The 17,167-nt window shown below is 43.6% G+C and overlaps 1 protein-coding gene and 1 long non-coding RNA gene across 3 annotated transcripts in view; one reads left to right on the top strand and one right to left on the bottom strand.

Moving 5' to 3' along the window:
• Positions 1 to 17,167, bottom strand: part of LOC310835321 — an 88,845-nt gene that overhangs the window by 6,352 nt on the left and 65,326 nt on the right. The window lies entirely within an intron of this gene.
• LOC310835179 (C-type lectin domain family 5 member A-like) lies at positions 4,033 to 16,495 on the top strand. 2 transcript variants are annotated; one of them, XM_083719982.1, is made up of 6 exons: positions 4,033 to 4,271; positions 4,458 to 4,633; positions 11,968 to 12,024; positions 12,120 to 12,256; positions 13,600 to 13,709; positions 15,254 to 16,495. In XM_083719982.1, the coding sequence occupies exons 2-6, from the start codon at positions 4,555 to 4,557 to the stop codon at positions 15,360 to 15,362; spliced, it is 492 nt and encodes a 163-aa protein (XP_083576108.1). In that variant the 5' UTR covers positions 4,033 to 4,271; positions 4,458 to 4,554; the 3' UTR covers positions 15,363 to 16,495. The 2 variants fall into 2 exon arrangements, with proteins under 2 accessions (XP_083576108.1, XP_083576109.1); XM_083719983.1 differs by having other exon boundaries at positions 4,061 to 4,271; positions 4,464 to 4,633.

The following is a 17,167-nucleotide window of genomic DNA, read 5'->3' as shown; positions in this document are numbered from 1 at the left end:
CAATCCCATCCAACGTGGGGGTGAGAAGGGGAGAAGACTATATGTCATGATGCTCCTGTTTCAAATTCAGAATTTTGATACCCATTTTATTTATCATTTAACATTAATTATTTAGGAGATATATGCCCCACCTTTCGATCAACTGATTCTCAAAGTAGTTTACAACAAGTTGTAAGCTCCTCCTGCACCTTTGGGCTGGGAGAACCCCTCACACATACATTCACAAGTTACTGTGACTTATTAATGAGGCAAGGACACAATTCCCTTCGGGTCCACAGTGAGAGTTGGAGCCGAGTGCTCTTTCTGTGAGGGACTGAGAAAGCAAAGACCTTGCAGCTGTTGGGGCCAAGCTGGTCGTCCCTTTGCCTTGATGTTCTTCCATATGACATCAGGGGATTCAAAGTTCAAACTGCCAGGGGCAAGCAGAGGTTCCTTGGTAGTAAATGCCAGCAGTAGGGTCTTACCTCTGATCTTAGCGCTGTAGTGTCACAGCGCTAAGATCAGATATAATCCTCTGCCTGCTGACTTTTAAAGAGCAGGCCAGAGGCTTATCTCTAGTCTTAGTGCTGTGGTGATTAATACTAAGATTGGAGATGAGTAATCCTTTCCATTAGCAATAAAGGGTTAGCACTGAACAACAGATCAAAGAATCTGCCAGTATATGGTGTCAGGTGACTGGCAGGTGGACGTGGTTTGCCCCAAAAGGAGATACCCAGAAAAATAATTATTTCGGAACCCAGCAAGATGAATATCAAGTTTGGTGTTCTTTTTATCATCTATGTTGTGTATTGAATCAAAGGATTTTATATCTGTATTATTATTGTCTGTATTGCATTAGGGTAAAGTAACTGCCTTTTGGTTCCAGAGGGTACAGCTACTATTGGTTCATTTAAGCTGCTGTATTTGGATCCTCTGTCTTATTGGTTTCCTCCAAAAGGCAGGACTGTGATTGCCTGAGATTGTTCCCTCCAAAATGTATCCTTTCTAGTTAGTTCCCTCTCCCTATAAATGTAGCTCTCCCCTCCTCAGGCCCCAGTCTTGTTTGCTTTAATAAAGAAGTGTTACTAGAGAACTGTCTCCAGCATATTATGTCAAGAGAGCTGAAATCACAAACCCCACGTCACAACAATCCACATTGAACTTCATCAGTTGTTTTGGCTCCTTGCAATCTGCTCTAAAAGTTCCTCAGTACTTTGCGTAAACTTTGCTTTCCTAATTGCCCAGGTGTGGTCAAACCGGGACGTGAAGATGCAAAGAGCAGAAGGATTCTGTTTACAGTTTTCCATAACCATTCCCATAAGACACTTAAGCAAATGACTGTTGTCAAAACAGAACATGGCTTATAATCAAATGAAGAGGTACAAAGGAAAATCTCTGGAGATCGCTTAGGGTTTTTATTGTTGTTGTTGTTTAGTTGTTTCGTCGTGTCCGACTCTTCGTGACCCCATGGACCAGAGCATGCCAGGCACTCCTGTCTTCCAATGCCTCCCGCAGTTTGGTCAAACTCATGCTGGTAGCTTCGAGAACACTTTCCAACCATCTCGTCCTCTGTCGTCCCCTTCTCCTTGTGCCCTCCATCTTTCCCAACATCAGGGTCTTTTCCAAGGAGTCTTCTCTTCTCATGGGGTGGCCAAAGTATTGGAGTTTCAGCTTCAGGATCTGTCCTTCCAGTGAGCACTCAGGGCTGATTTCCTTCAGAATGGAGAGGTTTGATCTTCTTGCAGTCCATGGGACTCTCAAGAGTCTCCTCCAGCACCATAATTCAAAAGCATCAATTCTTCGGCGATCAGCCTTCTTTATGGTCCAGCTCTCACTTCTATACATCACTACTGGGAAAACAAGCTGCAATAAAGAGCATGGAATCACTACAGGACTCCAAGTATATTTCAGGAGGTATTCATGGTGAGTTCCAGCACCTCCTTTTCTAGAAAAATAGCACTGCCTATGGGAGGGGTGATATTTCGCACATTTGGTCCCTCTGTCATTTAGGGCTTTCAGCAGTAGCACAATCACCTTCAAGTTGGGTCTGGAAAAGAACTGGCAACCAATGCGGCTGTTTTAAAACTCATATAATATAAATTCCGAGTGGTACCTCAGCCAGTAATCTGCCTGCTGTGTTTTGGATCAGTTGGGCTTGCTTGTCAAAGGGATGGTAAAAGGTTTTCCCTATTAGGACAGAAGCAACACTACCATGAAGCAGTGTGTGGCGTCCATGGTCATGTGGTGGATATAGGACTTAGGGATATAGGATGGGAGTGGGAGTGGGAGACAACCAAATCTAACCCACAGGAAAAAAACCCACTGAGAAGTCTCCCACAAATGCCTCAAAGTAATGGGAAACATTAATCTCCTGTCCTGTCACCATCATCAACAAATTTATTTGATAAGCCACTGGTCTTGATAACTTTTCCTGCACAAAGTTCCAGCACAAACTTTCTATTACATAGACAATTAAATAATGATAAATAATAAAAGTTAAAATGCAGTGTGATCATCCTAAGACATTTTTTCCATCATAATAAAAACTCTGTTGTCTTTGTCCATGGAGTTTTCTTGGCAGGGATACTGGAGTGGCTTGCCGGTTCCTCCTCCAGGTGGATCACGTTTGGTCAAAACTCTCCACTATGACCTGTCCATCTTGGGTGCCCTGCTCGGCATAGTTCATAGCTTCTCTGAGTTATTCAAGCCCCTTCGCCACGGCAAGGCAGTGATCCATGAAGTGAGAGCTGGACCATAAAGAAGGCTGATCGCTGAAGAATTGATGCTTTTGAATTATGGTGCTGGAGGAGACTCTTGAGAGTCCCAAGGACTGCAAAAAGATCAAACCTATCCATTCTTAAGGAAATCAGCCCTGAGTGCTCACTGGAAGGACAGATCCTGAAGCTGAGGCTCCAAGCTTAGGGCATAACACCTCCCTTGTGCCCAACTGCCCCCCCCAAAAAAAAGCTCAACAACATTTGTGTCCAGATTTTCACTTTTTGAAATATGGCAACCCTACTTACTGCCAAGTTTTTATGTTTTCATCATTTTTGTATCTTGTTTTGATTTAAATTTCTTCTACTTTTGGTCTGACTCCAGTCCTTTTCTCTCTTCCCCCCACCCAAAGATTTTATTAAGGTTTCCACAATACAGTAAAATAATATCTTGAACGAATAAAATCAAAAAGACAAAAAGGAAAGAGAAAAGAACATAAAAAGATCAAGAGTAAAAATAAGAAAAGAGGAAGCAGAGAGAAGAAGAACATGAAGAATAACAACAGTAATCCTAATAAAACACAAAACTATATCTAGCCCTCTGTCATAATTATATCTTAATCTTCAATCCACATACAAAGGAGGGAGTCTGATGGCTCAGAAATGGAAGCAAGAGGAGTTGCCTACACTAGATGAATGGAGAATGAAGATGACGGACTATGCAGAACTCGATAGACTGACTGGAAGGATCCGAAATCGACGAGATCAGAGATTTATAGAAGATTGGGAAAAGTTTACAGAATATATGCATAAATTAAGTGATAATCAAATAACGTTTGTAAGCTTTAATGAAGCTCTGTAAGAAGAAATGTTAGGATATGAGTAAAATTAAGAAATAATTTATAAAAACAATTGAAGAAAGGCTTTAGAAATGTGTAAGAAATTAAGAAGGGAAGGAGTATCAGGCAAGTTGAGGGAAGTCAAAAAGAGAATGGATATAAAAAAGAGGTATGATTTGTATAAATTTTGTATTGGAAAAATTGAATAAAAATAATTTATAAAAAAAAAATGCAAAGCAGGGAGTCTTCCCAGCTCTCGTCTGAAGACTCTTCCCCCTCCCACAGCCTCACATCCTTAGGAAAATTCTCTCTGACCTGTCTCCCACCCATCCATCACCTCTCTGTATGTCCTTTTCTGATTAATAACCACTAGCTCAGTGGGGCAAAGACTTGAACCTATTTTAGCACTAAGCCACTGAAAGCACTGTACTTTCCCTGCCAACACACACACACACACACACACACACACACACACACACACACACATTGAGTTGCTCAACAGAAACACTGGTCTGTAAGAGGGGAAGTTCAGCATGTGCATTTCTAAGAAGGCTGCTTGGTGTACGCATCCCTCCGAGTCATCCGAAGCTGCAGGAAACATTTAAGTCATCATTCTCCAAGCAGACGCAAGACACCCATGAAAGCCAAGTAGTGAGAAACAGCGTAACTGAGCCCCATTCGGGACAGCCACCTCTTCAGGAATAACAAAGGAAGAAGACAAAGCCCTGCTTTCATTCTGGTAAGCTTATTTTTTGTGTGCCCTGACATGGTGATGTTGTCCAAGGCCTTGCAAGAGCTCAGAAGTTGCGTCAAGGCCCTGAGGTGTGGGTGCTGAGCACCCGCAACAAAAATTTTGTGGGTGCTCAGGCACCCAGAGCCCTCTATAGTTTGGTGCCTTTTAATCATGGGCATTTTTACATTTCAGATGTAGCCAGTGCTGGAGACATACCTGAAGGTTTCAACGTGTGTGCTGTACACAGAGGTTTCCTCCTACGTTTCTTGTGGCTAGCTTGCTGGGGAAAATGAAGTGGGATTGCATAGTTCCACTCATGATTCTCTTAGTTATTAAGCTAATAGGCACTTCACTGTTCCTTCTCTATGGTGAGTATCATGCTGAATGCGCACTTTCAGTAGAGTCTGCTTTGACTGACCTGACTCCCATTTGCAAAGAGTTAGTTTGCTCTTTTTTTATTATTGCAAACCTTCGTTTAGGATTTTTGAAATAAAATCAAGTAGTTATCAAAGACAAAGAGCATAAACAGCTTGCAATTTGAAAGCAACATTGCAAATCAAAATTGGAAACACAGGATAGTGCAGTTTACCTATAACAAATGGTGTTGTGCCCTTCAGATGTTGTTGGACTATAACTCCCATGATCTCTGTCCATTGGTCATGCTGGCTAAGGCTGATGGGAGTTGTAGTCCAGCGACATTTGGAGAGCACCACATCAGCTACCCCTAAGACAGGGGTGAGGAATCATTATGGGCCAGGATGTCCAGATCATTGTCTCCCCATCCCCTGTCAGGGGATGACGTCAGGTGATGCTGCACTTTGAAGTACTGATTGTTGGGACTTCAAAGCACAGCACAGCAGTTTGAAAGCCCCTTTAGGGTCTAAACTATACCATTATCCAGAATTAAGGAGGGCTTGGCCTTTTAGTCCCACCACCATATAATTTTTTCTCGTGAAAATCCTCCCTCCTTAAACTGACATGGGGAAGATATTCAAGGGCCATATGTCTGGACTTTGAGATTTGTTCTCTTATGGATAAAATGGGGATTCTAATCTGTATTAGATGCCCAGGAAACTAATGTGGGACATAGCCAGTTCTATTTTTCTAGAAAAGGGGGTGCTGGAACTCACTGTGAACGCTTCCCTTGTTCTCTTAGAATGGCAATGGCACCCACCTGAGAGGTGCTGGAACTGAGTTCCAGTGATTTCTGGCAGAAAAAGCCCTGGACACAGCAATGCCATTTTTAGATTACTGAAATTAAAAAGTAAATTGAGGGGGGGGCATTCTGGCCAACTCTTCATCCCTGCTTGGGGAATTATCTCTGCTGGCCTGTAAAGAAACCTTGTCCTAGCCCTGTTGGGTTGTACCAAATTGTTTTGTCCTATGGTTGCCTCTGATCAAACAGCTTTTTAAAAAAGATAAAGAAATGTACCAAAACAGTTTGAAAAATGGTAAAAGGGGTGAGTGTGACTGCACCAGGAATGAAAATAAGCTCTTCTTAACTGTCATTTGAGATTAATGCAAACTGTCTTCAGATTGCATTATGAAATGATGACAGGATTTTCTGTTTTTTTTATTTTAAATATTTTTATTAGGAATTTAAACAAAACATATTATCTTAAAACGTATCATCCTTAATTCCCCCCTTTTCCCCCTCCCCCATAAAACAACCCGCCCTCCCCACAATCTCTGTTTTCTCTATAGATGCTATTCTCTGCATGTTACAAAATTGTATAAATCCTTAGTTTATCTGACTTATGACAGGATTTTCTGGGTGGAAAGAACCCATCATCTCTGAACTTCTCCTCTGCTTGAACTTCTTTTGACTCTCCACAGAGCTGCACTCATTCTCGGGCAGAGACAGTCGTACCATTAGACAGAGTGAGACAACTTCTTTTGGAAGCGGGCACTGGGGGTGAGGAGCAGTGCCAAAATGTTAAGAGGACGGTTCTGTGGGTTCCACATCGTCTGCCCTGGGTACCCTAACTTAGGCTTCAGTTGTGTGATGGAGGCCATTGTCCCATTGCTAGCCCTGAACTATGGCTGCATAGAACACCATACACTTAAAGCACACTACTACCCTTAAAGGACCACTGGAAGTGTAGTTTGTCAAGGGTGTAGCTCTGTGAAAGGTAAACCACATTACCCAGGATTCTTGGGAGTGTGGAAGCCCTGTGTTTTTAATATATGTTGTGTACACTGCCTAAGCCCCTTCATGGATCACTGCCTTGCCGTGGCGAAGGGGCTTGAAGAACTCAGAGAAGCTATGAACTATGCCGAGCAGGGCACCCAAGATGAACAGGTCATAGTGGAGAGTTTTGACCAAATGTGATCCACCTGGAGGAGGAACCGGCAAGCCACTCCAGTATCCCTGCCAAGAAAACTCCATGGACAAAGACAACAGGCATATAAAAGATATGACGCTGGAAGATGAGCCCCTCAGGTCGGAAGGCGTCCAACATGCTACTGGGGAAGAGCGGAGGGCAAGTACAAGTAGATCCAGAGCTGATGAAGCGGCTGGGCCAAAGCCGAAAGGACGCTCAGTTGCGGATATGCCTGGAAGCGAAAGGAAAGTCCAATGCTGTAAAGAAAAATATTGCATAGGAACCTGGAATGTAAGAACCATGAACCTGGGTAAGTTGGAGGTGGTCAAAAATGAGATGGCAAGAATAAATATTGACATCCTGGGCATCAGTGAACTAAAATGGACGGGAATGGGTGAATTCAGTTCAGATGACCATCATATCTACTACTGTGGGCAAGAAACCCGTAAAAGAAATGGAGTGGCCCTCATAGTCAACAAAAGAGTGGCGAAAGCTGTACTGGGATGCAATCTCAAAAATGATAGAATGATCTCGATACGAATCCAAGGCAGACCTTTTAACATCACAGTAATCCAAGTTTATGCACCAACTACTTGTGCTGAAGAAACTGAAATTGACCAATTCTATGAAGACTTACAAGACCTTATAGAAGTGACACCAAAGAAGGATGTTCTTCTCATTATAGGGGATTGGAATGCTAAAGTAGGGAGTCAAGAGATAAAAGGAACAACTGGCAAGTTTGGCCTTGGAGATCAAAACGAAGCAGGGCAAAGGCTAATAGAGTTCTGTCAAGAGAACAAGCTGGTCATCACAAACACGCTTTTCCAACAACACAAGAGACGACTCTACACATGGACATCACCAGATGGGCAGCATCGAAATCAGATTGATTATATTCTCTGCAGCCAAAGATGGAGAAGCTCTATACAGTCAGCAAAAACAAGACCTGGAGCTGACTGTGGCTCAGATCATCAGCTTCTTATAGCAAAATTCAAGCTTAAACTGAAGAAAGTAGGAAAAACCACTGGGCCGGTAAGATACAATCTAAGTCAAATCCCTTATGAATACACAGTGGAAGTGAGGAACAGGTTTAAGGATTTAGATTTGGTGGACAGAATGCCTGAAGAACTATGGATGGAGGCTCGTAACATTATACAGGAGGCAGCAATGAAAACCATCCCAACGAAAAGGAAATGCAAGAAAGCAAAGTGGCTGTCCAATGAGGCCTTACAAATAGCGGGGGAGAGAAGGCAAGCAAAATGCGAGGGAGATGGTGAAAGATACAGGAAATTGAATGCAGATTTCCAAAGAATAGCAAGGAGAGACAAGAAGACCTTCTTAAACGAGCAATGCAAAGAAATAGAGGAAAGCAATAGAATGGGAAGAACCAGAGATCTGTTCAAGAAAATTGGAGATATGAAAGGAACATTTCATACAAAGATTTCCATAATAAAAGACAAAAGTGGAAAGGACCTAACAGAAGCAGAAGACATCAAGAAGAGGTGGCAAGAATACACAGAGGAATTATACCAGAAAGAAATGGATGTCTCGTATACCCCAGGTAGTGTGGTTGCTGACCTTGAGCCAGACATCCTGGAAAGTGAAGTCAAATGGGCCTTAGAAAGCACTGCAAATAACAAGGCCAGTGGAAGTGATGGTATTCCAGCTGAACTATTTAAAATTTTAAAAGATGATGCTGTTAAGGTGCTACACTCAATATGCCAGCAAGTTTGGAAAACTCAGCAGTGGCCAGAAGATTGGAGAAGATCAGTCTACATCCCAATCCCAAAGAAGGGCAGTGCCAAAGAATGCTCCAACTACCGCACAATTGCACTCATTTCACACGCTAGCAAGGTTATGCTTAAAATTCTACAAGGAAGGCTCAAGCAGTATATGGACCGAGAACTCCCAGAAGTGCAAGCTGGATTTAGAAGAGGCAGAGGAACCAGAGACCAAATTGCAAACATGCGCTGGATTATGGAGAAAGCTAGAGAGTTCCAGAAAGATATCTACTTCTGCTTCATTGACTATGCAAAAGCCTTTGACTGTGTCGACCACGACAAACTATGGCAAGTTCTTAAAGAAATGGGAGTGCCAGATCACCTCATCTGTCTCCTGAGAAATCTCTATGTGGGACAAGAAGCTACAGTTAGAACTGGATATGGAACAACTGATTGGTTCAAAATTGGGAAAGGAGTACGACAAGGCTGTATTTTGTCTCCCTGCTTATTTAACTTATATGCAGAATTCATCATGCGAAAGGCTGGGCTGGATGAATCCCTAGCCGGAATTAAGATTGCCGGAAGAAATATCAACAACCTCAGATATGCAGATGACACAACCTTGATGGCAGAAAGTGAGGAGGAATTAAATAACCTTTTAATGAGGGTGAAAGAGGAGAGCGCAAAATATGGTCTGAAGCTCAACATCAAAAAAACGAAGATCATGGCCACTGGTCCCATCACCTCCTGGCAAATAGAAGGGGAAGAAATGGAGGTAGTGAGAGATTTTACTTTCTTGGGCTCAATGATCACTGCAGATGGTGACAGCAGCCACGAAATTAAAAGACGCCTGCTTCTTGGGAGAAGGGCAATGACAGGCCTAGACAGCATCTTGAGAAGTAGAGACATCACCTTGCCAACAAAGGTTCGTATAGTTAAAGCTATGGTTTTCCCAGTAGTGATGTATGGAAGTGAGAGCTGGACCATAAAGAAGGCTGATCGCCGAAGAATTGATGCTTTTGAATTATGGTGCTGGAGGAGACTCTTGAGAGTCCCATGGACTGCAAGAAGATCAAACCTCTCCATACTGAAGGAAATCAACCCTGAGTGCTCACTGGAAGGACAGATTGTGAAGCTGAGGCTCCAGTACTTTGGCCACCTCATGAGAAGAGAAGACTCCCTGGAGAAGACCCTGATGTTGGGAAAGATGGAGGGCACAAGAAGAAGGGGACGGCAGAGGACGAGATGGTTGGATAGTGTTTTCGAGGTTACCAGCATGAGTTTGACCAAACTGCGGGAGGCAGTGGAGGACAGAGGTGCCTGGCGTTCTCTGGTCCATGGGGTCACGAAGAGTCGGACACGACTAAACGACTAAACAACAACAACAACAACAACACTGCCTAAGACTCAACTACCAGTTCAGTCGGCTTCTGTATGTGAAACTGGGGGTGGCCAGTGCTTTTTTTCTGTGGGGACGCAGGGGTATGCATACCCCTAAACATTTTGTGAATCTTTGTACTTTTGTCCATTTACTGTATTTATTTCCCCCGATTTGAACTATAAAATGGTGGTTTTCTTGAGTCAAAATGAAATTACCCCTAAACATACCATATTTTTCGCTCTATAAGATGCACCAGACCACAAGACGCACCTAGTTTTTGGTGGAGGAAAACAAGAAAAAAAATATTCTGAATCTCAGAAGCCAGAACAGCAAGAGGGATCGCTGAACAGTGAAAGGGATAGCTGCGCAGCCTGCATTCGCTCCATAAGACGCACACACATTTCCCCTTACTTTTTAGGAGGGAAAAAGTGAGTCTTATAGAGCAAAAAATATGGTATTTTTTTAAGGAAAAAAAGCACTGGGGGTGGCCATCTTGACCTTTGCCTCAGGCAGCAAAATTTCTTGAGCCTTCCCTGTTCTCATATGCGTGGAGACACAGTCTCTGAGGAGTGGGAGGGCAGCAAGGCTATTTTATCAACAGCACAGAGCTATTACTTAATTTTGGCCCACATTGCGCAACAAACCCATGGCAGCGAAAGTCCTACTTCCTGAAAAACGGAAGTCTTCATGACTTCATTAACCAAATGTCTGGTGTTTCCAAAGGAAGCGCAGGACAGGCTGTTGCCACTGGTGGTTTGTCATGCGATTTATCAGAGAGCTACCAACTTCTGCCTCGTGAGTGTCGCTTTGTGAGGAAGATCCAGCTCCCTTGCCAGAGGATATTTACTTACGAACAAATAAATTTCTGTCCCGCAGCTTCAGGAAAAATAAATTTTAAAAAATGCTCCCAGGGTGATTTTCCAATCATTAATAAAACAATTTAAACACTAGAAGAAGAATAACCCCCATGAGTAAAAGCAATAAGAATAAAACAACAGAGTCTCAGCAACTGAGGTGAGGTGTAACTGACTTTAACTGACTTTTAGGGTAGAGAAAAGCAAAGAAAAAACACCACTTAGTTCAGGAATAATACCCAATTAAGCATACACAATTTTAAAATTGCCTCTGTCTTTCCCACTTTCAAACATACATGGAAATAATGGCTTTGTTTATTACACAATTTCACAGACGAAATGTTTTATTTTATTTTATTTTAAAATACATACCTGTGCAAGCCCACAATGGGCTTCAGGTATCTAGAGTATCGGGGGGGGTGTAGTAGTAAATGCGGGGAGGGGAAAACAGCACACAGCATAGACAATGTTTATAGACAATGGCCTTCGCGATACAGTATGAGCACACATCACACAACTACAAAACAACATGCATTCCATGCACCAGACCAGGACAAATATACAATGTTGATTCAAGGGTACTTTCCCATTTCATGTGGGCACTGGTGAGGACCAGCAAATATGGAGCAGATTCGCACCAGACATCCAACATACATTTAAATCCTGTGTCTTCTCCCCCCCCCACACACACGTATTCTGGGAACTGCAGTTTCCCCTCAAAGGCCTACAATTCCCAGTACCCTTAACAAACGAAGGTTCCCAGGATTCTTTGAGGGTTGTTGTTGTTTAGTTGTTTAGTCGTGTCCGACTCTTCGTGACCCCATGGACCAGAGCACGCCAGGCACTCCTGTCTTCCACTGCCTCCCGCAGTTTGGCCAGACTCATGTTTGTAGCTTCGAGAACACTGTCCAACCATCTCGTCCTCTGTCGTCCCCTTCTCCTTGTGCCCTCCGTCTTTCCCAACATCAGGGTCTTTTCCCGGGAGTCTTCTCTTCTCATGAGGTGGCCAAAGTACTGGAGCCTCAGCTTTGAGGGTAATCATGTGCTTTAAATGTATGGTGTATGTCTGCCTGACAGTCCCTTGGATGACTGAGTGTTTGCCCTAAAGGATGTCCCATCATCCTCTGTAACTTGTAGGGGTTCTTTGGCCAAGGTGGAAAGCATTCACTTAAAGCAGAAAATCTGAAATGTACTGCTCTGAAACATCCTTGGGTGGATCTACACACAGCGGAAAAAACGCTATAAATAAGTCATAAATTAAATCACTATAAAAGAAAAAACGCTATGTAAAATCTCATAGAAAAAAATTGTGCTCTACAGTGCCATCTGGTGTTGCATTTTTTTGACTAATGTAGTTGACTCCCTCTGTTCGGGTAATAAATGTGCTGAGTTCACAGGTTCTTATGAGTCTTTTTCATTCAGCTTCACAGATCTTCTTCCAAGGAGACCCGATTCTCACCCCATCAGGAGTAAAAGATGGTATGTAATAAAAACAGCTCATGGGGGAAATGGGGATTTCTGCTCCTTTGTATATATTAAATCCAGTCATCTCCTGTTTCTCCTAACTTCTACAGGCTGCCCCATAAGATGGGTACTTTATGCTGGCAAATGCTACTTCTTTTCTGCCGAAGAAAAAACATGGAATGACAGCCAGGAGGACTGTGCTCAATCAAATGCTCATCTTGCTGTTGTCAACAACAAAGCAGAATTGGTGAGAAGACAGGACTGCTTTGCAAAGCAACAAACAAATAGGCATGGTGTTCTGTGATCGAATTATTGGCCTGCTTTCATAAAATAGTTCACAGTTGCTAACTTTTCAGGGCTAGGCAAGACATGGTACCATTTGCACAACTAGAATGAATGGCATGAATAGTTTAGATTTGTTTTTAAAGGCGTTCCCTGTGAAGAAAAAGAGTTTGGCTGTTAAACCAGGCTTAGAATGGGGAATAGGTAAAGGTAAAGGGACTCCTGACCACTAGGTCCAGTCGTGGCCGACTCTGGGGTTGCGGCGCTCATCTCGCTTTATTGGCTGGCGTAGTTTAACCCACAGGGGGTCTCCTAACAACACTCAGTGGCGCCGTGGTCTAAACCACAGAGCCTAGAGCTTGCCAATCAGAAGGTTGGCGGTTTGAAACCCCGCAATGGGGGTGAGCTCCCATTGCTCGGTCCCAGCTCCTGCCAACATAGCAGTTCGAAAGCATGTCAAGTGCAAGTAGATAAATAGGTACCGCTCCGGCAGGAAGCTAAACGGCATTTCCGTGCGCTGCTCTGGTTCGCCAGAAGCTGCTTAGTCATGCTGACCGCATGACCTGGAAAAACTGTCTGCGGACAAACGCCGGCTCCCTTGGCCAGTAAAACGAGATGAGCACTGCAACCCCAGAGTCATCCGCGACTGGACTTAATGGTCAGGGGTCCCTTTACCTTTAACAACACTCAGCACCTTTAAGAAACTACAGCTCCCAGAATTCTTTGCGGAAAGCCATGACTGTTTAAAGTGGTATCATGGTGCTTTAAATGTGTGGTGTGCATACAGTCCAACATTTTTCCAGTGAAAATAGGGACGTCCTATTCCGTAATATTAATTTTACTATTTGAAACCCTGCCCATCTGACTTGGATACTCCAGCCACTCTGGGCTGCTTCTAAGATATATAAAAACATAATAAAAAATTAAACTTTTTTTTTAAAAAAAACAAAAACCTTCCTTATACAAGGCTGCCTTCAGACAGCTCAGGGGTCAGATAACTCCATACCCTCTGACATTTCTCCAATAAAAAGCAGGACATTCTGGGTTCAAATCAGAAACTGGGACGGCTTCTGTAAATCTGGGACTGTCCCTGGAAAATAGGGACACTTGAGGGTCTAGATGTGGATGTGGCTTGTGGAAAACCACATTACACTGCTTGCCCAAGGACCCCCAAAACCAGAAGTCATCCTTGCTAAAGACAAGAACCACCACCGCCCTGCCCCCCATTACTGCATTGCATTCCCATATCAGAGCTCTTGGATTTCACTGTGTTTTCTCTTACTTATTCTGCAAATGCCTCGCATCCAGGTGTTCCTGTTCAACAGAACAAACCATTTTGAGTATTTCATTGGCTTAACACAGCAAGGTTCCAAGGGACTGTGGAGATGGATTGACAACAGAGCGTATGACCCTGACGTGTATGTTGATTATCATTCTGGTCATTTATTGTTTGTCACAAAGTGATGGAGAAGAAAGCCTCTGTTACTCAGCTTTCTTTCCACCTTATAGTGATACCTCGGTTCTCGAACGTAATCCGTTCCGGAAGACCGTTCAAGTTCTGAAACGTTTGAAAACTGAGGCGCAAAGGGCTGTCTGCAAATGGAATTGAGAAAATTGGGGAGGGGGGAATGCAGTGGAAGCCGTTCAACTTCCAAGGCGCATTTGAAAATGGAAGTGTTTACTTCTGGGTTTTTGGTATTCAGGTTCTGAAACGTTCATCAATGGAGATGTTCAAGAACCGAGGTACCACTGTTGCAACATGTGGACTATAACACTCACCCGCCTTACGTGGCTGTTACAAGGATAATGATGAAGCACAAGAGACCTTCAGCTTTTTTAAAAAATGGCAGAGCGAAGGATAGGTCTCATAACGTCGTCTCTGAGGATCCTGTCAATATGTGTGTATGCAACAGGAAAATGATTGTGCCCATTTTTCAGAGTGTTAATAGTATACAGTGGTACCTCGGGTTACAAACACTTCAGGTTACAAATGCTTCAGATTACAAACTCCGCTAACCCGGAGGTAGTTACTCCAGGTAGCAAACTTTGCCCCAGGATGAGAACGGAAATCGTGTGCCAGCAGTGGGAGGCCCCATTAGTGAAAGCGTGCCTCAGGTTAAGAACGGTTTTGGGTTAAGAACGGATCTCTGGGACGAATTAAGTTCGTAACCTGAGGTACCACTGTAATGAGCGCTTCTAAGTAGCACTTAGGCATTTGGGAAAGATGCTGGGTGCATCTACTGAACACAAGCTGTCCCTGCAAACGATATCGCGGCCAGTGTTCATCAGGGCCGGCCCAAGACATTTTGGCATCTGAGGCAAACCACAAAATGGTGTCTCCCCTCCTCCACACCAGGGAAGAAGGGGTGAGTGAAGATCTGCATCAGGAACAAGCGAGAAATAAAAGATCTCTATTGAGATCCGCTGCCCCTGTGGGTCCTGCCGCCTGAGGCAGTCGCCACCAACTTGCCTCATGAGTGTGCCGGCCCTGCAGGTGGTAACAATTTTTGTTCAGACACAATAGGATACAGGTTCTGTAGGCCACCGTATTAAAGTTACCAGTTTTGGACTTCCAAAATCCTGGCATCTAGGTGGGGCCAGGGAGAGCAAAAGGCCCCACATTTAAAAACAAAAACAAAAAGCATATATTTATACCCCAGCCATGTTGATCTGCCATCAGCTGTCCTGCCTTCCTTGGCTCAGCAAGTTCTGTGCAGGGTGACAGTGAATGGGACCACGCAGACAGGCGCGTGGCAGTCTCCCAAGCAGCGGCTGAGGCTAACAACTTGTAGAAGTATAGAATCGTAGAATCATAGAAGAGACCACGAGGGTCACCTAGTCCAAAACCCTGCAATGAAGGAATCTTTTGCCCAGCTTGGTGCTTGAACCCACAGCCCTGAGATTCAGAGCCTCATGCTCTACCGACTGAACCTGCTAATTTTCACTTCTCTTCCCTTCACAGATTGAATATCAGAAGTAGAATTTATGACTGTGCTGTGCTTGGATTACACCTTGTCACTTCAGCACCTTGCTCCGTAGTAAACCGCTGGATTTGTGAGGAGAAGGTATAGTCACTCTCCTCTGTATGGGAGATGCTCAGCAATGTGGAATTAAAACTCTTCACTCTGCTAAGGAACTTTGGACCTGATTCAGCTCTTGTTACGCATAACCCTGGAAAGGGAGGTGTGTTCTCTCACACGTGAAGACTTTTATCCAGCCAAATATATGAGTGGCCCAATAAACACTGCAAATACCGTATTTTTCACTGTATAAGACGCCCCCCGTGTATAAGACGCCCCTTATTTTGAGGGACTCCAAATTAAGAAAATGGGGGGAGATCGTCTGTCCCCTCGCCAGCAGAAGCCGCCAATTGCCCGCCCAATTGCTGCAGCGACAGCCAATCAACACCAGCCCTTGCCACAGCCACCAATAACATGCCCAATAGCTGGTGACAATCCCCAGCAGCCAATCCCATGTCCCCTCTATGCCCTATCCATGTATAATATGACCCCCAATTTTTAACCTAATTTTTAATGGAAAAAAGCTCGTCTTATGCACAGGCGGTATACTTCCAGTTGCACTTCTGCATTGACATAAATGAGCCGCAAGTGTGTAAATCTGCTTTTGTCTTTTGATCTTCCTTCCCTTTCTTGCCGCGTTAGAAGTCTCAAACAATTCCCCCTGTTGCTTGTTGGTCAGATGATCTCTCTTGCCTTGCCACATGTGAAAGATACTTTCTTCTACTCAGAAAAGAGGGTTCAGGGAGTTTAGAGAACAAAACTATATCCCTTTCCTGAGACCAGTCATGCAATAAAACCTCAATATCCACTTCTCCTAACCGCTCAACGCAGAACTTCCTATATTTCAAGACAGAACATTTTCTTCCGCTGTTGGAGGGGGAGTCCTTCATTTGTCCAAAAACCTCTACTGTTTTAGAAGATTACCAAATAACGGCTTGCTGTGTTAGCAAAACACGCTAATTATTGTAATGCAACCTGCATCTGAAAAGTTAAACAATTATATGACTGTAGACACCTGAAGTTTTTAATGTTTGATGTTTTGAAGGCAGCCCTGTACTGGGAAGTTTTTAATGTTTGATGTTTTGCTGTGCCATTTTATATTCTGTTGGAAGCGTCCCACAGTGGCTGGGGCAACCCTGTAAGACGGGCAGGGTACAAGTAATAAATTATTATTATTATTATTATTATTATTATTATTATTATTATTATTATTATTATTTTCTACGTACACATATTTTCCATGCTGGTTGGCATTGCTAGAATAAATTGTTGGCTTATGCAGCCTCTTATCTATATTGGAACGAGGGAGATCAGAGGCAAAAGAGGAAACATAGCTTTGGCCTTTAGGAAGCTGTGTTATATGGAGTCAAGCCATTGGTCCAGCTACCTCAGTGTTGTCTTCACTGATTGGCTGTGGCTTTCGAGGGTTTCAGAGAGAGGACCTTTCCAGCCAAACTTATAGATGTTAGAGATTGACCCTGGTACCCTCCGCCTGCAAAGCATGTTCTGCAGCCCTTCCCCAAACTGACTCAACCTTTAATGGACTCAGCTCTTCATTACAAGCTAGACGTTTTCTAAACAGGACATGGGAGTCCATCTCCTTCTGCCTAACCCCCAGTACTTAAGAAATTAATATCAAAAGTCTTGATCACACAAGAAACATCCTATCCATGTGGCTGAAATTTCTTTTAACACTTTTTATTGTTGAATTTTAAATTGTGGCCACCTTCCATAGCTGTCAACCGTCCCTTATTTGGCGGGACAGTCCCTTATCCCAGCGCCGTGTCCTGCTGCTGTCCCTTATTGATGATGTCCCTTAAATTTCCCGGGTTTCAAAGGAAGCAGCTCCTCTCCCT

The sequence above is a fragment of the Podarcis gaigeae genome, assembly GCF_964106915.1.
Source record: "Podarcis gaigeae genome assembly, chromosome: 17".
NCBI classification, from domain to species: Eukaryota; Metazoa; Chordata; class Lepidosauria; order Squamata; family Lacertidae; genus Podarcis; species Podarcis gaigeae.
The sequence above is the reverse complement of the archived record's forward strand: the minus strand, read 5'-3'. Positions and strand labels throughout refer to the sequence as shown.

What these genes read in the sequence shown, in the direction of transcription:
- LOC310835179 (XM_083719982.1), top strand. Translation starts at nt 4,555, where the DNA reads ATGAAGTGGGATTGCATAGTTCCACTCATGATTCTCTTAGTTATTAAG. An exon ending in TTCACTGTTCCTTCTCTATG is followed by an intron (nt 4,634 to 11,967) that starts GTGAGTATCATG and finishes TTTTTCATTCAG; the next exon opens with CTTCACAGATCTTCTTCCAA. An exon ending in CCCATCAGGAGTAAAAGATG is followed by an intron (nt 12,025 to 12,119) that starts GTATGTAATAAA and finishes TAACTTCTACAG; the next exon opens with GCTGCCCCATAAGATGGGTA.